This window comes from Urocampus carinirostris, chromosome 3, assembly GCF_059441175.1.
Source record: "Urocampus carinirostris isolate Australia breed hairy pipefish chromosome 3, RoL_Ucar_1.0, whole genome shotgun sequence".
NCBI classification, from domain to species: Eukaryota; Metazoa; Chordata; class Actinopteri; order Syngnathiformes; family Syngnathidae; genus Urocampus; species Urocampus carinirostris.
This window is the reverse complement of record NC_142351.1, coordinates 59,257,708-59,280,243: the sequence shown is the minus strand read 5'-3', so window position 1 is coordinate 59,280,243 and position 22,536 is coordinate 59,257,708. Positions and strand designations below refer to the sequence as shown.

Sequence of the window (22,536 nt, the reverse complement as noted above, 5' to 3'; positions counted from 1 at the left end):
GTTGTCTGTGTGTGCCCTGCGACTGGCTGGCGACCAGTTCAGAGTGTCCCCTGCCCACTGCCTGAAGATAGCTGGGATATGCTCCAGCAACCCCGCGACCCCACTAAAGATAAGAGATAATAAATGGATGGATGTAATTGGTCCTGTGTCAACTAACAATAATTCGAAGCTTTTTACATAGTTTGGCCTGGGGTACAACTTATATGTGAAATCTTTAACACATTATTCCCAGATATATAATTTCACTTGTTATTTTCACACTAAACACGAGGAGGGAGCTCTAATATTTTGGTAAGCATGTTATACCTATGCTACAGTTATTTGAATAATATGTTACTTTGTTCCTGGAATGAACAGGCGTGTCATTCAGGTAAAGTTCGTATACTGTACAAACATATTCAGCATGTTGTTTTATTTTATGTTAAATTGTCTCTCAAAATGACATTCATGTTTTCTTTGTTGGATTTTAGTAAATTAATCCCCCCAAAAATGTGACTTATGGTGCGACTTATATACGTTTTTTCCTTTTATTTATTCATTTTTTGGGGCTGGTGCGACTTAGAGTCCGGATAATACAATACTCATTCCTTTTATAGATCTACTGTTGATAAACAAAACATGAAAAAAGCAAAAATCTCAGTTAATGCTGTAGTGTTTAAAATGTTTCAAAAAAGTAGCTGCTTGTAATACAAAACGGAAATTGCTTTACATTACCCTTGCAAAGTAAGCCTGATTCAAATAATCAAACTGAGTTGAACTAAATTAAGTTGTTTCGCAACCAGTCTCAAAAAAATTGTGTACAAATTTCCTCTATGAAATATTTGAATTAATAATTTAAAAATTTCACAATGCCAAAAAACCTGAATGCCTCCTAAGTTCTTACATTATATCACGAGTTACACAATTTGAATCCAAAAGCAAACACAAATGTATGGATAAAACTAAGAATATTGGAAAACACAGAACACCTGCTTGATTTTATAACAGTAAAGGCCTATTGACAAATTAAAAGTGACAAACAGAAGACGACAATAACAGCATAGTGTAACAAAAATATGACAACCCAAAATACAGCCAAAAATTAAATACTGTTGTTTTTTTTTCATTCACAACAGCAGTGACACATATCCAAAATTTAAATATTCTGGTATCCATTATCGTTGCCCGCATTTTGATGCAAGCTAGAGTCATCGTCACCGTCATCTATCAGCCATCTATCAGAGGCAAAGAGAGCAAAATTGTATCATGTGCGACATTTATTTGTTTCCATTTTTTCCAACTAAGATGAAAAACACATGCGCGCCTGCGATCCATTGTCCCCAGTCGCCTTTTGTTGAGAGCGGAAGCTGAGAGAATTAGTGTCATGTGCGAGTGTCCTTTTTTCCCATGTTTTACACAGAAAATGAACAGCACCTGTGTGGCTGTGATCCCCTGTCCAGAATTGATGCGAGTAGGGGCTGGCAGAACACATGTCAAAAAGGATGTGAAGGGGCTACTTTGTATGTATCCGCATATGAACCTTTTTAGGGATGGTGGAGGAGTTTTTAAAAATGTTTTTTTTTTTTATTTATTATTCAACCGTACTATTTGTTTTCATTCTGTTATAAAGCTTACTAAACAGAATAACACAGCAGAGGCAAAATTATCTTCCCGGATTTTGTAACCCTTAGAATGTGCGATCGCTTTTGTAACACTACCATGTGTCTATAATGTTATTTTCATGTAACGTGTGTGAGTTAAAGGGGGGAGTTTCACTCAAAGGGGTCCTGGGGGGTAGTTTGCAGTGAATCGGGTAACCGCAAGAACCACATGACCCGCCTACCATGCATACTGTGCCAACAGGACATCCTGCCATGATGCACGACCAATCGTGTCATTATTCGACCTGACTGATAGACAGCGAGAAACGTGTGTTTGCTTGTGCAAGTGGGGAAGGTTATGGGGCCGTTCTATATTTACCACATGCAAGTTCTTTAAGTGTCTGCAGGGGCCCATCCCAGGTGAATGCAGGGTGGGACATCTAATGTTTAACACCACCGCAACCTCCTTTTCTGTCATGCTCTTGGGGTAGAAGTTTGGAAAAAGGAGGGGGTGCAACCAGCGTGGGATGAAAACAACTATAAAGATACGGGAGGTTTATTTCTTTTTTCCTGTCCAATGTTGCTGCCTCAAAGCAGTTGAATCAAAATTAGAGCACATTTAGAGATAGCTAGAGGAGAAGACAGAGAACCAGAGTGTGAGAAATGGTGTGAATGTGCGTAAGTAGGAGAAGGGGGCTTTTTGCTGGTGGACTGCCCATAATGTCCGGCAGGATGTGAGGTCATATAACAAGGATGGCTGGTGGGCGGTGAGAAAAAAACGAGAAACGGTTGCCACGGCAATATTATGTATATTTTTTCCCTTTATACCAAAATGAGGCTCTCAATAAAAAGTATGGCGGGGAAAGAACACGGGAGGTCGGGCGGCCAGTCCACGGGAGTCAATAGGATGGGAAGAAAGGGCTGAAATGATCATGTGTGTAGTCAGGGGACAAAGAGCAAATGGAAGGAAAGGGGGGTGGAGAATGGAAAGGCAGGCAGCGAGGTGTGGAACACAATGCCAGACAACAGACAAAAAAGCACTGTGGAAAAACAGACGAAGAATGAGAAAAAGGACACAAAGAAGAGAAGAGCACAGGACGACAAGGACTGTGGGGGGGAGCTTCGGCCTTCATTGTGATGAAGTCGTTATCTGGCGCGTGTAATGTATGAAGAAAAGGCATCAAATGAAGGCCACACATAAATAAATACTGACTTTATTTGGGGGGGTTTAATGATTGACGACTGAACAAGGGACGAAGATTATTGAACCTGAAAGTGAGTGGAAGGGAGTAAAAAGTGAAGAGTGGTGTAGAGGAGCTGGGTGGGGTGTGGTGGAAAGCTGTTCACAGAGTTTTAAATATTAAACCTATTTCAAGTTTAATGAAGTGCAAATACCATTGGGAGCGACTTAACTGGAATACAAAAAGGAATGGGGCCAAAAGGGGATCTGATTCATTATTTCGAGTGTACACCTTTCCACCGGTGAGACTCGGGGAGACGGACGGCGACAGGGAACGCAAGAGAGCAAAAGTCCATGTGGAAGTTAAGCGTGAGGTCGCGTCGGTAAGCACACCTCAGGTGACTTCCGGGGGCCTCATGGAGGCCAAACACAAACTTTTTTTTTTATTGTGTGAGCAAATTAATGAGTGTTTAGCTAAAGGGGAGATTGATGAACATGTTTTGGAATGAAAAAAAGATTTGATGTAATCCATGAGCAGAAGCTTGAGGGAAATGGCAAGAACAACCCACGTGTCTGAACTTTTCGCACGTGAGCGTCTGGTTCTGTCCTTCCAACAACTTGCCAAAATCCCCTTAAGCTCCTTTAAAAGGTCAGAGAATCATTTCAATATAATAAATACGTAAAATAATTATCACATCGTGATGCTTGGATATGGAAAACACATCAAGTGGGCATGTCCCTGGTGTTGCATTCAATACAATAAATATGAACTCCAGGGGAGGATTATTCAAAAATTACTTCTGAAAAATGTTTTTCTAACAAATTATATGGTATAAAGAGGTCACTGCTAGAAGATATGACAAAAAAAAATAAATTGGAAGAGAAACACTGACTTGAGCGCCTGCAAAGTGGGTTTTTTTTTTCAAACATTGGCTTATTCAAATATTGCCTTCTGATGTGAGTAATTATATTTCATTTTTCTGTATAATTTTGTACTGATCTGCTCATATCTTCATCCATCCATCATCGTCCGCCTTTCCAAGGATGAGTTGCGTGGAAAGCATCCTCAGCAGTGAAAACCGGACATGCTTATTTGCAGGCACTTCAACTAACTCAACCGACAGGATCCCGGGGCCTTCCCAGGCCACCCTAGGGGCGTAGTCTCTCCAGCTTGTCCTAAGTCTGCCCCGGGTCCTCCTGCCGCTGGGACATGGCCGGAACACCTACAGAGGAAGGCGTCCAGGAGGCATTCTTATCCGATGCCTGAGCCAACTGAACTGGCTCCTCTAAACTTGGAGGAGCAGCGAATCTAGACTGACTCCCTCCAGAATGACCGAGCTTCTCATCCTCTCTAGGGGCCCGGCCAGTCTGCGGGAGAAACTCCTTTGAGGTGCTTGTATCCGGGATCTTGTTCTTTCGGTCATGACCCAAAGTTCATGACCATATGTGAGGGTAGGAACGTAGATCGACCAGTAAATTGAAAGCTTTGCCTTTCTGTTGAACTGTCTGTCAATCTTTAATTCTGGCCTACCCTTGCTTGTGACCAAGACCCAAAGATACTCCACTCGGGACAGGAACTCATACCCAACCCTGAAAGGGAACGTCACCCTTTTCCGACTGAAAACAATGGTCTCTGATTTGGATGTGCTGATCTTTATCCCGGCCGCTTCGAACTCGGCTGCGAAATGTTCAGTGAGAGCTGACGATCACGGCTTGAGGAAGCAAACAGCACCACATCATTAGCAAAAAGCAGAGATACAATACTGAGGCTCCCCGAGGAACCCAGTCGAATGCCTTTTCCAAGTCCACAAAACACAACTCCCTATGAACCCTCAAAAGTGTATAGAGCTGGTCCATCGTTCCACGGCCCGGACCTATATCATACGGCTCCTCCTGAATCCGAGATTCATCTTCTTGGCAGACCCTCCTCTCCAGTTTCCCCCATCAGATAGCACCAGGGAGGCTGGTGAGTGTGATTACCCTGATCTGCTTATATTTACATTGTTTTTACCTTGAGGTTGTTTACCTCACTATTGTATGCCTTTTTGTAGACTACATACGTTGTCTATATAAATAAAGTTAAGTGGAGTTTAACTCATCCTTGAAAAGAAATGTAATTTATCTCTTTCAAATATGCTCCAAAATCTTTTGGGGCAACAACAAAATAGCAATCTGTGATACTGTGCTTTACAAAACCAAAAACCTAGTACTTGTCAGGGTTTCGGGATGCCAATATAGACAAAATAGAGTAAAACAGGAGAGTCAACTTTATAGCTTTATTCACATGTTTTTATTTTTGTACAAAATATAAATATTATTATTAAAGACAAGTCTGTATAAGAAAATTGATATATTACAGAACAAGGGTGGAGGAAAATCAAGCACTTTCATTAAAGATTTGTAGGAAAAAAAAAAATTCCAGTTCCAAAATGTTGTTGTATAAGTATTTGATTTTGCCAAGAACCATTTAGACCTGCATTGTCCCTTCTTAATAATAAATACATTTTAAGTGTAAATTGATCCTACTGCATGTGGCAAGTGCGTCTTACAGTTTGTAAAATATGTTTTTTACTTTTCGAAAAATGAATTCAATTGACGTTTTCAAGACGAGAACATTTAGCAACAGTGGCACAGTGGATTTTTAAAATTTGATGTTTTGCTACAGGACAGGTTTTGATCTGCCAACGCTTTTTATCCAGGGTCAGAAAGAAACGGCAAAGAACAAGCTAAAAATAATTCCAGGTGGACTATTTAAAGGTTTACGACATAAGCTAACAGAGCCGGTGGCTATTTAAAACTCCTTTTCAAATTGTCAACTCCAATAAAATAGCAGGAAGAAGAGAAACACACACAGATAATCAGATTAGTAGCGCCAAACTGAAAACGCTTCTGAGTTCTTGTCCTTTCTCACATGTGAGCTGCCAAAAATTTGTGTCTGCGATCAAGGTGAGTTTCAGACAAGCACAGCTCACGGGGCACTAGCAGGAAGTCGATTGGCGACGACCCGGGTAATAACATCAACCCACCGCAGCAGATGTTTGCAAGGGAAGAGGATCTAAAGAAATCAAATCCTCATTCATGCTCCTGTTTATGTCAACACGGACACGCTACGTTTTTAGAGCCGTGGCCCGGACGGCGGACAGCTTAAACGCAACCATACATTATCCGTATGTGAGGAAAATAATCCGGTCAAATCCTTAGTCAGGCAATCGGCCTGTTGTCAGACTGACGGTTGATGTTCGACGACCATCTCAGTAGAGGAAAGGAGATGGTCGATCTTTGTAAGGGCGAGCAGGTCATAAGCATTTACATTTATTTGTTTCTTTTGGATTGGAAAGTTTAGAACAGAGATGTCAATATTTGTTTGGCCTCAGGGGCCGGATCCGGACTTTCTGTTCCGAGACGGGCCGGGTCAGTAAAATAACTTCTTATCTTTGTAACTACCCCACATATTATAATTACGGATGACAAGGGATCTTTCCTAAACACTCGTGATCACAAACAATTGGGGAGACAAAGATAATCATGTCTGGATTTGAATGAGTTATCTGGTGTTTTTTAACAGTTGATCGACTGCAGTTTTATACTTGAACCAACTTACTGCGCTATACGCTGACCTCTAGTAGCCAGAGGAAGCATTTGGCTCGCAATTATGTAAAAAAATCATAGATTTTAATCGAAACAACCTAGCGACAGATGTCTTTTTCTTACTCGGAAATTTAACGGACTGGAGCCAGCCTGCAGGGCGTATGTTTGATATACCTGGGTTAGAAGAAAAAGTTGTGTGCTCAATTGTGCAAATGATAAGAAGTGACGGTTTTCAAAAACTCAAAATTATTTTAATATTAACCAAGATGGCTGTATGCTTTTACAACATCACCTATATAAATCTCATCTCATCTCATTAACTGCACCGCTTATCCTCAGTAGGGTTGCAGGGGTGCTGGAGCGCATCCTAGCAATCATCGGGCAGTGGGCAGGGGACATCCTGTACTGGTTGCCAGCCAATCGCAGGGCACACAGGGACAGACAACTCGCTCGCTCATTCACACCTAGGGACAATTTAGACCGGCTAATCCACCTGAAATGCATGTCTTTGGAAAGTGGGAGGAAACCGGAGTGCCCGGAGGAAACCCACGCAAGCATGGGGAGAACATACAAACTCCGCACAGGAAGTCCGGTAGCTGGATTTGAACCCACACAGGAGGTTCCCAAGACCTTAGAACTGTGCCGCACACGCGCTAACCACTGCGCCGCCGTGCTGCCCACCTATATAAATATTGTTTGGAAAACATTACCTCAAGATGCAAAAAATCCAAGGAGGAAACATAATAAAAATTGGAGACTGGAAATTGAAAAGCAGCAATTTAACCTACCTGAATTCCTGTAAAAAATGGTTTTCATATCTAAATTGAAAAAAAGTATGTTCACTCATTTCATTATATATATATATATATATATATATATATATATATATATATATATATATATATATATACCTCATTTTATCTCATCTTATTAGCTGCACCACTTATCCTCAGGAGGGTCGCGGGGGTGCTGGAGCCCATATATATATATATATATATATATATATATATATATATATATATATATATATAGATAGATATATATACGCACATAAATATATTTATGCTACTTTTTTGTAACTGATCAGCGCAAAGAGCTACCAATTTGATATGCATTTCTGAGATCTTAACGTAACATTTTACTACTATGTTGTTACTGTATTATTAGTAACTTATTGCCAAGTTACATTTACTAGAACTAGGGTTTTAATAGGCCTGATAAACCTTTAAAGCGTCTTCCTTATATAAGAGCATTGATTAAGTTGCATCTATGAATTCGAAATTGAAGAAATTGTAATGTATTTAAAGGAACTGTGTATTTTTTATGATTGGAGGTTGCCGAATCACGCAGTAGTGCAACTGAAAGTGGCCGTTAAAAAGCACAAGGAAGAATACAAACAACGGAGACTCAAAGTGACAAATGTGCAGCAATTTTCTTTTGCCTAACCTTTTGCAAGGTTTTTGTTATTTGGGTACAAAAAAACCTGGCAACCAGTTCAGGATGTCCCCTGCCCACTACCTGAAGATAGCTGGGATGGGCTGCAGCACACCCGCGACCCTGCTGAGGATAAGCGGTGTAGATGATGGATGGATGGGTACAAAAAACACAATAAATAAACAGAATTTAAAAAAAAAACATTTTCAATCAGAAAACAACAAAACCAAGAAGTATTCGTGAGCATCGAATAAGACTAAAAAAGGCTTTTTTGGGATATATTTTCACCCTTGCTATTCTTTTGGGACACTCTAAAAGTGTGCATTAGACATAAAAGGCAGTGTAATGGATTAGTACATTTGAAAATGATTTAAATTCAATAAATAGGCATGTAAATTGATGTAAATATTTAGCATTTATAAACCACTACAACAAGAAAATACACAAAAATTAAATGAACAAAAAATTTTACTGAAATTTTATTGAAAAGCTTTTTTTTCTGTTAAATTGTGTTTGGGATTACCAACAGAAGCCCATTTTTTTATACAAAAGGCAGCATAACTCATTTTGCCGATTGGAATCAATTGCGTCTTCCTTTGTAGCTTCTTTACAATTCTGTACTGAACGCAGAAGCTTAAAACGGAGACGTACACAACTTTCAAATTTCGTGGATGACCATATGGCCTTTAGATCCGATGCGGATCTCCAACTTCAGGTGTTAAGATCCTTGACTTACAGAGACTTAAGACTTAAGTGAGCGTAAGCCTAAACAGATCTTGTGTATTTTTGACTGTGCTTCGACAGCCAAATCGCAGAGTCCATTTGCTTCTCTTGAATCAAAAACGACCTCCCAAAACCTGTTCCGGAAAGAAATTTCCCTCAACCTTCCCAAAATGTAAAAAAAAGAATAACCAGGAGTCTTACTTGGCAAATATCCGTGTCAAATAAGACACAATCTCACCATTAAGCAAGCCAACTGCAAGCAATAGTTTTGCAAAAACTCTCAAGGAAGACTGTGTCACACCAAACTACAAATTTATCGGAAGTAGTTATCCTTGTTGTTACATTTGCCATTGATTGATTTGAGATCGGAACTGGGACGATGAGAGTTGGATGAATCCCATTTTTTTAAACGTCTCTTTCATTCGATGGACACTTCCTGTCTAATGCGGGCCACTTCCACTAATGTGTCAATGTGGCTGCCATATTGGATGTAGCTAAGTTCGTGTATTTCCTATAGTGTATCTCAGGGGTCGGGAATCCTTTTGACAAAAATAACCATCAAAGCAAAAATATTTTGATTTTTTTTTTTTGAGAGAGAGAGAACCACACTATACTGTATATTTTAAAACATTTGAACAAATCTGACAACACTGCTTTCCAGACATAAGCTAATTCTTCAGCACATTTTATTTCACAGTGGGATATTTGATGATTTGATAAAATCTATAAAACAAAAATAATGCCAGAGCCTGTGTCCCATAGAATTATAAATATGCTACTTAAAAGTTGTCTCCCTCCCGCTGTTACTCAAGAGTGTTGCGGCTCATTTTTACTGTCATTTTTGTCCTAAATAATGGTTTCAAAACGAAGTGCGAGCAAAGTTCTCTATGTCATAAAATACTGCAAACGCAGATAACAACGCATTTACCCTCAGCAAAGACTGGGCGAGGGGGAGCGTGTGTATACCTTGTGTTATGTGGCTTTTCATTATAAAGTGCTCAATGGGCTCATACAAAGGATTATGTTGCGATTTACAGCCAAAACAGGGTATGTTAGTGTGACACCTTTACTGTAAACTGTAGTTTAAATCGTGTCCTATATATCATGCTTCACGGCGCTCTTAACCGCATGGGTCACCGGGGCACCAATGACGACGCAACTCTTGACAGCCTTCTCCAGTGTTGACGGTCCCTGGCCTGTTCATGGGTCTTGGCAAAGAAGCTGATGCCTAGAGGTTTCCTGCATCACATCTCCTATATATACTGGACTGAACCTGTCTGTGTGTATTGTCTCGGCTTCGTACGTGCAACAATCGGCTTTATATGAAACAATAATGTAAATGAATAAGGTCTGTTTGATCTCCAAGCCAATGTGTACTCGTGAAAAGAGCCATATATGGCTTGTGAGCCATAGGGTCCCAATGTTCCAGTGTATTAGGTTGGTCTTCATTTTCAGTGAAGTAACTTTTAAACTTCTCAGGAGGAGAACATAAAACCTGGGCTGCATACATATGAACAGGAATGCTTATTTTTTACAATTAATAAAACATTTTAACCAAAATGCAAAGAGAGAAGATAAAAGAAATCTTGGCTGTACACCATGCTTTTTCCAAAGATGGATGATGAAAAAAATCTTATTTGGGAAAAATGATTAAAAAAATCATGAGTACCAATTAAGCTCACATTTCAAGGTATATCTCTAAAGATAGGAAATATTGCTGGATTTATTTGTAACACACACTTAAAAAATATTTTCTTCTTTTGAATTTACACTGAAACATTTTAAATACTATTGAATCTGTTCGCAATCATTTATCTGTGATCTTAATGTTTCCCGAAATGTGTTAAAACACTTTTCCAAAGAAATTATAAAAGTTTTCTTTGCATCTTCCAGCCTTTGGCGAACGCTTTTCTCCCCTTAAAAACGCCTATCATTTTCCTTTTTTAAATCTAGTGCTTTTTCAACTTTAAACGACAACAAGAAAAATCTTTGCCCGGGACTAGTATTTTATTCAACGGCTGATTTATTTTGAGGCGAGACTGGGTCTTTGTGTGTAAATAAAGAGTTTTAACAATCGGATTGGATTTAGATTCAGGTAAAAGTTTGCCACTGCTGGTTTCAAACAAGCACAGTTTTGTTTTATTTTTTTCAACATTTTGGAGACAGATTGTGCTTTGGACTCAAAAATAGAGTGCGCTGTAACATTTACCGATTTTTGGATCCGTCAGTTGGGACTTTTCAAGACATATGATGAAACAACCTCTCTGCTTGGCTTTGGAGGAACTAAATTGTCTTTCTCCAAACCAACAACCACATTGGGTTTTCAAGCAATTTTAAGCCTACCAAAATGAATCAATTGATAACTGATCATTGTAGTTGGCTGCCAGACTTTTCTTTCCAGTTTTCTCCAGGTCTACCTTTTTTCGTCGACTCGCCCTTTCTAGAGGTCCTTCCCTAAATCCCGCCAAGAGGGGGAGGAGCTTAGTATAGTGAGGACACGCTGGTAATCCGTGCAGTGACCCAGGTCAATTCAATTATCCTGTTTTCTTTAGCTTTGCGACGTGTGTGCCCATTTCACAGCCAACTCCCTTAATGCGCCCAGGATTAGCTTCTCTTACTTTTAATGATCTAACTATCGACGCCTTGGGCCCACAGCGCACTTAAGCCCCCGCCAATACACTCACACACACATACACAAAGAAACAGGCAGGTGTTTTCTGCCAGGAAATTCATTAACAATTGTGAACCGATAGAAGCTTCCTCAAATGAAAAAGTGTATTTTCCCTTGAGACAAAGTTTGCTCCCTGATGCGGCTGACCGGCGGAGTTCGAGTTACGTAAACAAGAGTGCGGAGAGGATTGTATCATTTATCTGCATTTAACCCCATTTTACCTCACACAGGCAAGATTTGAGATAATCATCTTAGTCCTAACACGTTGGTGTGGAAGCAAGATAATCTCCAGGCCGGAGGAGGTAAAGAAGACGGACTCTTATGCTCTGCAACTTACTGTGCATGGTCATGTATGTTCACGTCAACAAGTTGAGCACAAAAAGACTGCATGCGGTTTCTGAAGCTGAATTGTGAGTGAGGTGCAAAATGCTGCAGCAAGAAAATTGGCTAGGATGAGTTTATTCATATTACCCCAGTTGAGCTGACCTTTACTGGCTCCCTGTGAGTTTAAGATGCAATTGTATGGTTCTGTTGCTGACATAAAAAATGCATTGGCTTGCCCCCTCTGATCTTTCTGACTTAATTGATCCTTGTGCTACTGCTCGAAGCCCCGGTCAAAAAATGATAGTTTACTAGGCATTTCAAGAGCCTAGAAGAAATCTGAAGGTTCCAAAGCATTCTCCGTTCCGGCCCTGGTGCTGTGGAATTCCCTGAGATAAGATTTGCAACCTTAGCGGAAGTGTTTAATTCTAGATTTAAGACACACTTAAATTCTATTGTTTATGAGTGATGCTGACCTCATACATTCCTCTCTCTGAGTGAGAAATATGTGCTTGGATATGTTCAAACCATCTTTTCAGAACCTGGATCTGATGCACACCATCATCTAGAACATTCTGCATCGGTCAAGACTTTGATACACGATGCTGTCAACTAGACTTTTTGCATTCTGTTATCACTGATCTTCAATACTGGTGTTGATTGTGCATTGCATGTTGATGCCCTTGCAGAATCCATTGCAGCCTGGTCATCCTGGAAAGGGGCATTACCTCATGTACTACCCTTCCTCAAGGTTGCTTTTCTTCAAGCTGAGGTTTTTTTTAGTGTTTCTTTACCCGCTTATGTTTGAGATCAGGGTATGATGTAATGTGGTCTATGAAGACTTTGGAGACTTTTTGTGAATAAGGGCTATGGAAATAAATATGACTTGACTTTGTTAACTAAACATTCGACTACAATGCAAACAACCAAACCAAGTGCACAATTACATCTGTGTATTCTGCCTGCAAGTACGACTACAACTGTTCAACTTTCAAGACAAAAAAAATGGTGCACTCTATCTAAAATAAACTATATCCCTGTCAGATGTCTTAACCAGATAATTGTCAGCCAATCAAAATTAAATTTCTCACATTAGATAAACAAATAGATACAATAAACAGTTTGCAGTAGACTTTTTTGACTTCTTTTTCTGCTGTGATTACACAAAACCTTTTATTATAGGGGCTTTTTTCCTCCAACCCAATATGTTGTGTTGTCGTTAAAGCACCTACAGCAAGACCTTGTTTATCGCTTGGGTTAAATGAAGTGGTGCCTGTGGAAATATGTGAAGTAAAAATCTATGTTTGAAAAAAAAATATCTGTCGGCAAATACACTACAATGCATTTCAATCAAAGGACAAAACCTTTTTACAGCCCGAGTCATTCGCTTATCAAATAAGAGTTCTGTATACTGTAAACATGTATTAATGTGAATTGCAATATTTTATAGGGGGAGAAATTGAATGAGGTTGATAGGAATGAGTGATGTACTAGTTTAGCAGGTATTTCCACCAGCTGCAGTGAACCATAATAACATCCCAATTCACAACACAAAGAGTCATTCTGCAAGCCTATCAGGCTAAGCTCATTTTCTGTGGGAAACCCTTAACATATGGATCAAAGCAAAACAGGTAAAATCAAGTCCTACCTGCTATATCCTGTCCGCTGTACCCCCACCCGGCCACGGAAAGCATGGACGGGATGGGGGATCCAGGCTGACTGTCCCGCTCTTGCTCCCTTTCCCAGTTCCTCTCCGCCTGCTGGGTTATATGTCTGACGGTGTCCTTGTTCTTCCTGTTCTTTCTCCGTCCCGATCCCGACAAGGGCTGCCAAGGAGCATCCCCCCCACCTGCATTGGTACCTCCCGCCACCTGATCCCTTTGGCTCTGGCCGGCACCCCTGAGGGTGTCTCTGGAATGCGAGGAGGGGGACACTTGCTCTTCCTTGACACTGACGGGCCGGTAGTCGTGCGGCCAAGCAGGCTGCGAATCGTGACAGGTTTCCTCCTGGCTCTCGTGGCTCTTGGGAAGTTCTTGGTCCTCCTTCCCGTACGTGCTGCCTCCCTCGTGGCAGCTGGCGATGGCAGAGTCCCCAGAAGAGTTGGCGGGGCTGGTGCGGCGAGCCAGCCAGGGGGATGTGCTGCGACCCGACATGATGGAGGCGAGCGCTTCTGAGGCCATGCCGACAATCCCACCTCTTCCCAGCCCCGCCTCTGCAAGGCCGCCGACTCCAGTTATGTCGAGGCTTCCGGCGGGGCCCTCGCCACCGGCCGTAACCACTGCCCCCATTTCAAAGTCAGTCAGCTCGTCATTCATCTCAGAGCGGATGCTTATGTCGAGGGCGGCCTTGATGAAGCTGTGGCACGCTTGGACGATGTCGGTCATCTGCAGGTAACTCGCAGCTGACATGACCTCGATGACGTTCTTGCTGGTGAGGGCCAAGTGCGCTGAGTACATGAAGTCCAAGATAGCTTTGAAGCCAGTCGCCGTCACAATGTCCAGGTGAGTGACTGTCGTCTGATGGTTAGGCTCGGAACCTTTTTTTACCTGAGAGGTTAAGAGAAGAGTGTGTATTTTAGCAATCGTCTCTTAATACCTACATACAAACTGTAAATATTCTCAAATGTACCCCATTTACTGCACTATAAGACAAACCAAAAAAACACCAATTTCGCCAGAAATTTCAAAGAGAACCTTATATACCGCAGGCCTCGGCGTATAAGATTGAAAATGTAAACGGTTAATTCAAATATGTGTATATATATATATATATATATATATATATATATATATATATATATATATACATATATATATATACCGTATTTTCTGCACCGGGTTATAGGGCGTACCCCCCAAAAATAGTTTTTGGTCCTATAATTTCCATACATAAGGCGCACCGGATCATAAGGCACTACAATGGGAACGTCGACAAAACAGTCAGATAGTTCAGTCAAACTTATTACCCCCTTAACATTCCGAAAGCTTGCTGAGAAGGAAATACGTGTCTCAGACATGTACGGAAACAGTGTCTGTACGATGTCCTCAATCACTCAAATGCATCGTTCCAAATATCATTCGGAAGATTAAAGTCTTGGGATTCAAGAAATGCCAAATATTTCTTAGTTTCCATTTTATTTTTTGCTGGCAACTGTGTGGACATCAAAGTAAGAATTTTATTGTGCAGGGAAATGGGGTTCTTTACTGTGCATATGACAATAAACACTTGGAATTGAATTTAGTTTAAAAATAGACTCATCACAGAAACATCAAGAAGGTTCTGAAACAAGATACCGGGAAAATATAAAGCCGCATAGCTCACCTAAGTTCTCTTGCAGCCATCACGTTCAATAATGATACGTAACCATGGTCTTCTTACAACCGCGAGTGTAGTAAATCCAGGAGAGTAAAATATTTACAAATACAGAATAGTAAACAATGTTTTCTCTATGCCGTAGTGCAACCCAACGTGTGATTCACATTCATCTTTTTCGGCCACTTGCAGGCTTTGTTTCGCCCCTTTAGCCTATGCGAGCCTGTAAATGATAAAAAGGATCCGCCTTCTTTACCTTCCGAATAACTTTATCTAGCCAATAGTGACTGATTCAAATGATGATTGACACATTGGTTAGGAAATGAAATGCCGGTATATAAATCCCAGCATACACCGCGGACTACTTCGCCTTTGGGGGAAAATCTAGTCGGCGGCTGCTTGCCTTAGTTGCAAAACTTTGCGACTTAATATTGATCCAAATATAAGGTGCACTGTGTTATAAGGCGCATGGTCAGATTTTGAAAAAAATAAAGGCTTTTAGGTGGGCCTTATAGTGCGGAAAATACGTACTACTTGCATTTTCTAGTATATTAACTTATATGATCGATGATTGTGCAATGATTGAGATGAACATGATGAAATCGATAAACTTAGCTGACTTAAATTGAAAAACATTGTATGCAATGGGAATCGTACCCAAGGAGTGACAGTTGGAAGGCTGACATTTTATTTAGTAACTGATTTCCTGCCAGTAAGTGGGTACAAATAAGGTTTAATAATAACACCCAGATGCAGGCAAATATCAAAAATTTATAAAATATATGATTTACCCTATTACCCTAAATATTCTGCTCATTTCATTATCCCTTGTTCTTGTGACACTATATTTTTTCTTACTTCTTTAGTAAATTGAGTAAACTAATTAGGTATGGCAGACACAGATCGTTTTTATTCTATTAACATAAATAACTTCGACCATGAATCGTTTTTCTCTAAGATTATCGTTATACATAAGAATAATCCGAAATTTTTGTTTGACGCAATGGCAAAACTTACCAGACAATAACTTAACCCAAATAGTTCTACTTATTCTGCTAATGACTTTGTGGATTTTTTTTTAAAAAAAGATTTAACTCATTAGGAATGAAATTTTAAATGAACGCTCTGTAACCTGGTGTAACAGAGTTGAAATTTGATTGTTTTGAATGTTTTTTTGAATTCTCACAAAATCTGTGTTTTTGTTGTATTACTGTTAATATTCCGGTACCTCATTCAGTTGTTAAGTCATGGGCGTCTGCGACTGTTTTTTTCGTTTGGCACTTTATGGGCTTCAGCGCTTGCCGTAGCTTAAGTGAATTTGTAAGCGTTGAAGGTAAGATGTGCCCAATATCAGTTGGATAAAAAAATGCATATTTTGCTAGACATTTGAGCTGCTTTCGAAATTATTTTTGTATATAAAGATATATAAGTTGTTCAAAATGATGTATATTAAAAAAGCACTAAAAAAGAAGTTAAGCAATACAGCTTGAAATGAAGATGCAACGTGTTTTGATGCAAACACGCCACGAGGTGCGGCCTGTTGAGTGATGACCCGTTCTTTTGTATCTTTAATATTTTAGATAATTGCAGTCGTGAACAGAGGCCCCTGACTTTTGTATTGTTTTGTTTACTGAATGCAGGTACGTGGGAAAGTTATGTTCATTGTTATTATCGAAGTTTCATTATTAATGTGCTCGCATGTTGTCTGCTTGCCGTAGCTGAAGTGAATTTGTAAGCGTTGAAGATAATTGCAGTCGTGAACAGAGGACCCTGACTTTTGTATTGTTTTGTTTACTGAATGCAGGCAATAAACCCAGAGATTCTGAAACCTTGTGTCGTGCATGAAAGAGGGTCGCTACACTCGTCCTACCTCAAAGATGTGGAGGTGTTAGGTAAGGACCGTGTTCAGAAACGTTCTCCAGTATCAATGATTTGTCCCTTGATAGTCCAACACAGATGGTCAGTAGGGGCAAACAAACTATTTGCAATGTGTTAACTATGGCAATCTGACCTCTAAACACGTTAATGTCCCCTGTGGTGTTCCACAGGGCTCTGTACTTGGCCCCCTTCTTTTTAGGATTTATAGGATTCTGCTTGGTGACATTATCCGCAAGTATAATATTAGTTTCCATTGCTATGCAGATGACACTCAACTGTATGTGCCACTGGAGACAACTGGACAGTTAAGTTGTAGAAATCTGGAGGCTTGCCTTACTTAGATTCAAAGATGGCTGTCACTTATTTTTTTGCGCCTTTACCCAGAAAAAAATGAAATGTTGATTATTGGTCCAGCTCACTGTCGTGAGTTGTTTTCAAACACTGCCCTGAGCCTAGACAAATGTAATATCACCCATAGTGACTTGGTCAAAAATTTAGGTGATAAATTTGATGTCGTTTCAGTCACACGTGAAAAATATTACTAGAATAGCTTTCTACCACCTCCGTAATATTGCGAAGAATCATTCAATGCTGTCCCAATCAGATGCAGATGTTTTAATCCATGCGTTTATTACTATTCGGCTTGATTACTGTAATGTATTGCTTTCTGGTCTCCCGATGTCTAGCATCAAACGTTTGCAGCTGGTTCAGAATGCGGCAGCTAGACTTTTGACTAAGACCAAAAAGTTTGAGCATATTATTCCTGTATTGGCCAACTTGCACTGGCTCCCAGTCCACTTACAATGTGACTTTAAGGTTCTCTTATTAACATATAAATGTTTGCATGGACTTGCACCCTCTTATCTCTCTGATTTGATTTCCCCCTATGTTCCTGCACGGAGTCTGCGCCCGGAAAATGCCGGTCTATTTGTGACTCCGAGAGCCAAGAAGTCTGCAGGCTTCTCAAGCGTTCTCAATCTTTTTGACACAATGCCATGCCTCCGGAGATAATATCTGCAACCTCAATGGAAGTTTTTAAATCAAGTCAAGTCATTTTTATTTGTATAGCCCTAAATCACGAAGAGTCTCAAAGGGCTTCACAGATTATTACACTATATTACACAGACTATTTTTCAGCCGACGAGAAGAGTAGGTTATTCATATGCTATGGAGTAAAAGTGAGTTTTAAGTTTAGATTTAAACATTTCCACTGAGGTTGCAGATCGGATCTCAGGGGGAAGAGCATTCCACAGCACCGGTGCCCGAATGGAGAACGCTCTCGAACCAGCAGAAAACTTCTTTGCTCTTGGGATCACCAGAAGACCGGCACTCTCAGATTGTAGGCTTCGGACCGGGACATAGGGGCAAATCAGATCTGAAAGATAAGAGGGAGCAAGTCCATGTATGATTTTGTATAATACTAAGAGAACCTTGAAATCACATCTATGGCTAACTGGGAGCCAATGCAGGTTAGCCAAAATCGGTGTTATGTGATCGTACTTTTTTGTCCTAGTTAAAAGCCTCGCTGCGGCATTTTGTACCAGCTGAAGAGACTTGATTCTAGACTTCGGGAGACCAGAGAGTAGTGCATTACAGTAATCGAGACGGGAGGTAACAAATGCATGAATTATAATTTCCGCATGCGACTGAGACAGTATTGAACGGATTTTAGCAATGTTACGAAGATGGAAGAAAGCGGTTCTAGTAATTTTCTTTATATGCATTTCAAAGGATAGATCAGGGTCAAATATGACACCTAAATTTTTAACTGAGTCACTCTGTGTGATGTGACATTTGTCAATGTTCACAGCAGTTTTTGAGAATAAGTCACGGCATTTAGATGGACCAATGACTAACATTTCGGTCTTTTCAGAGTTAAGACGCAAGAAATTGAGTGACATCCACTATTTTATCTCAATGAGGCAGGCCTCCAAATTTCCACAGTTTAGTGTAGGAGATTCCTCCAACGGAAGATATAGATGAGTGTCGTCTGCGTAGCAGTGGAAGCTGATATTGTACTTGCGAATAATATCACCTAATGGAAGCATGTAAATGCTGAAAAGAAGGGGGCCAAGCACTGAACCCTGATGAACACCGCAGGTAACATTAAAGGGCTCAGATGACATTTCACCATATTTAACACAGTGCGTCCTATCTGAGAGGTAGGATCTGAACCACGAGAGGACGGTTCCTGAGAGACCAATCCATTTTTCCAACCGTTCTAGTAGGAAATTGTGATGCACTGTGTCAAAAGCAGCACTAAGATCCAGCAGCAGCAAAAGTGATGAAGCGCCAGAATCCATTGCCAGTAGGAGATCATTTGTTACCTTGATCAGAGCTGTCTCAGTAGAGTGGTTAGCCCTGAATCCTGATTGCATGGATTCAAAAAGGTTATTCTCGGATATGAAAACATTCAGCTGCTGTGCCACTACTTTTTCAAGTACTTTAGAGAGGAAAGGTAGGTTTGACACAGGTTTATAATTACTTAAGATTTCTGGATCAAGGTTGGGTCGTTTCAGTGTGGGTTTAATAACGGCGGACTTAAAAGCTGCTGGAACTACACCTGAGGAGAGTGATATGTTTATAATATTTAGAACTGAAGGTCCAAGGACGCCAAAAAGACTTTTAATAAGTGAACCTGGGAGCGGGTCGAACTGGCAAGTTGTCGGTTTGGCCGCATTCACCACCTGTTTGAGATCATCAAGTGACAGTTCACTAAAACCGGACAATTTCCCAGGACAGCCACCCTGTCGTGCATCTGTAGATTTCAGCCCTTTAATATGTGTGGTATTAATAATTTCTTTAGCAATTTCTTCCTGTATGCATTGAATCTTCTTAGTAAAGAAGACCATTAAGTCATGAGCAGAGTGCGTAGAACTATCTGCAATAGTCTGTTGCCTTGTAAGCGATGCTACAGTGTCAAAAAGGGCTTTGGGATAGTTCTTTTGAGACGCAATCACCTTCGAAAGGTAGGCCGATTTTGCAGAGGCAAGGGCCGCTTTATACTTTAACAAGCTGTCACACCAGGTTTGATGGAAAACCTCAAGCTTGGTAGCGCGCCATTTTCTTTCCAATTTCCTGCATTCTTGTTTAAGGGTTCTAGTTTCATCAGTAAACCAAGGCGTGCATCTTTTAGGACTTGATTTTAGCTTTATGGGCGCTATTGAATCCAGGACACTAGTCAGGGTGGTATTGAACTCATTCATGAGTGAGTCAATTGAGCCATTGTATGAAGGAAAGGACGCAACTGCTCCAGGAAGGAGTTCAAAGAGCTCAGAAACTGTGCCAGTGCTTATATTGCGTCCGCTAAATCCTTTAGCTTTTTTAACACTACATTTAGCTAGCACCTCAAATGTAACTAAATAATGATCCGAGATAACGGTAGTACACGGTAACACCATAATGTTTGAGGTTAAAACTCCTCGAGTCAGAATCAAGTCTAGCGTGTTCCCATCTTTATGGGTTGGCAAATCAACCAGTTGATTAAAACCAAATGCATCAATTAGAGACCTAAACGCAATAGTAAGTGAACTGAGTGGGGAGTTCATATGAATGTTAAAGTCCCCCATAATTATAATTTTGTCTGCATAGGTTACTAGTTCAGACAAAAGTTCAGCAAATTCGTCTAAGAAAGTTGTGTATGGCCCAGGTGCGCGATAGATAGTTATTACATAAATTGACAATAGAGAGGACCGCATCGCAAGAGCCTCAAACGCCTTGTAATTATTAGAGGTACGAGGATTAAGTTTGAGCGATTTTTCAGAAATGAGCGCGACACCGCCAGCCTTTTTCAACGTGCGTGCTACATGGCTACTCGCGTAGTGAGGGGGTGAAGCATAATTTAGCGCTAAATACTCATCCGGGCGTAACCAAGTTTCACAAAGACCCATACAGTTAAGTTTATAATCACGAATAATGTTATCAACAAGTAAAGCTTTTGGAGCAAGCGATCTAATATTTAACAGACCAAATTTTAGCTTTGCTGAATCATTTGACTTAGCTGAACTCTTTGTAGTCTTTGTAGAGATCGTCAAAAGATGCCGCTGTTGGGGCCGTTCGTGAGCGCCGAGTGTAAAGCGTCGGTTGTCCGGCGAGGAATGAATGGTGGAATTAATTACATCCTCGCGTCCTTCTTGCTCCTTAGACTTCGCACGCTTCACACATCTACCTGCACGGCAACCACGTTTCTGTTTTCTGTCTTTACGGCGCCGTTGTCGTCGTTTATTAGGAGGAATAGCTGTCCACAAGGATGCCAGATCTCTTTGAAGTTCGCTCGGTATATCATAGGCGGTATAAAAAGTGCCCGAAAAGTCGAAATTTAGACGCCCACCCAACCGAATAAGTTCGTCCCTACTGTAAGTATTTTTGGCCACACATGTGTCCAAAAGTGAAAGCAAAAAAGACAAGAGAACGGCAACAAATAGAAGATTAGCTGGAGAGCAACTAGCCGCATGCATGCATCCATGCGCCGCCATGTTTGATAGATAAAGACTTAAATCAATCAATCAATAAATCAAGACTTAAGACACACTTCTATTCCAAAGCTTATGATTGATGCCCACCTCATATTCTGTATTGTCCTGTCTTTTTCCGACTGCCTGCCTGGAGGTGATACGAAGGAGAAGGACGATTTGAGATAAGTCAGCGGACCAGCTTCTGACCTGAAGCATGTCAATGCCTGCATTGTCCAGCTAGCAGAGATGAGAAGCTGCATTGTGGCCGTCATAGACTTTCTGGACTAGTTTACAGGCTGGGGGCGTCGTTGCTGTCATACACTTTCCGGACAAATTTTCAACATGTTACCTAGTGTTTACTATGTTTGTGTACTGTAATGCTAAATCTAATTCACCCTGGTCATCTTGAAAGGGGTATTACCACTTGTGGGGCCCCTTCTCAAGATTTCTCTTTTTCCTCACGCTGAGGTTTTAAGTTGTTCCTTGCCCGCATGTTGGTTTAAGATCAGGTAATTGTGTCATTGTAATCCTGTGCAGTCCTTTGATACATGTTTTTGTGATTAAGGGCTATATAAATATATGTGATTTGACTTGACTTGACATGAACAATATTTTTATAATTTAATTGCATTTTTTGTATTATATAATCTCCTCAGAATTTTATCTTCTCAAACTTAGAAAAATAAATTTGAAATATTATTTACTTATTTTCTTTTCTTTCTTCCAGTATACAAAATATTTAAACACAGTAAATACAGTTGCAATTAAAAGGTTCATTACTGTGCATTAAGGGGAAAATATAGACGAATTATAAAAACTATTCACCTTTTCAATAATTTCGCTTATTTAAAATAGTTTTCCTATTGTTATTTTAGTCTTTAATTTTAGGGAAAAAAAGAAATATACCAAACATGAGCAAAATATACAGTAATTTGCACAATTCCAAGTATTATTTAATCTAACTTTAGAGTAAAAATAAACATTTCATTAGGTGGGGCCAAAGAGTACTTGAAGTTATCAATCATATGATTTAATCCAAAAAATTGTGATTGAATAATACTCTAATCGAGTAACTGGAAGTGCAGCAGCCAATCTGCTAAAGAGGTCAGAAAAGCGTCTTCTGTTCACCTGGCAGTAAAGGGTCTTGAAGTATCTTGAGGAGCCCAGGAGGACATTCTTGTGGGCTTTGAAGATCTTTCCATCCACGATGACACAGGCGTCACAAAGAATGCCGTGCTGCCGTTGCTCGTTGAGCTCTCGGAGGAGCTGACGGTAGTGAGAGGAGATCTCCATGTCCTCCTTCCTGTTGTTCATCTGGGTAGCCGAACAAAAGCCTATTTTCCACAGTTCTAGAATAGAATAGAATAGAATAGAATAGAATAGAATAGAATAGAA

At 40.3% G+C, this 22,536-nt stretch overlaps 1 protein-coding gene across 5 annotated transcripts in view; it reads right to left on the bottom strand.

Moving 5' to 3' along the window:
• The window catches only part of zbtb46 (zinc finger and BTB domain containing 46), a 131,324-nt gene that overhangs the window by 62,429 nt on the left and 46,359 nt on the right, over window positions 1-22,536 (bottom strand). For all 5 annotated transcript variants that reach the window (XM_088332753.1, XM_088332754.1, XM_088332755.1 and 2 more), the window contains exons 2-3: window positions 22,270-22,490; window positions 13,146-14,043 (exon numbers count right to left, since the gene is read on the bottom strand). In XM_088332753.1, coding sequence (XP_088188879.1) covers window positions 13,146-14,043; window positions 22,270-22,455 — 1,084 coding nt within the window. In that variant the 5' untranslated portion in view covers window positions 22,456-22,490. The remainder of the gene's footprint in view (window positions 1-13,145; window positions 14,044-22,269; window positions 22,491-22,536) is intronic.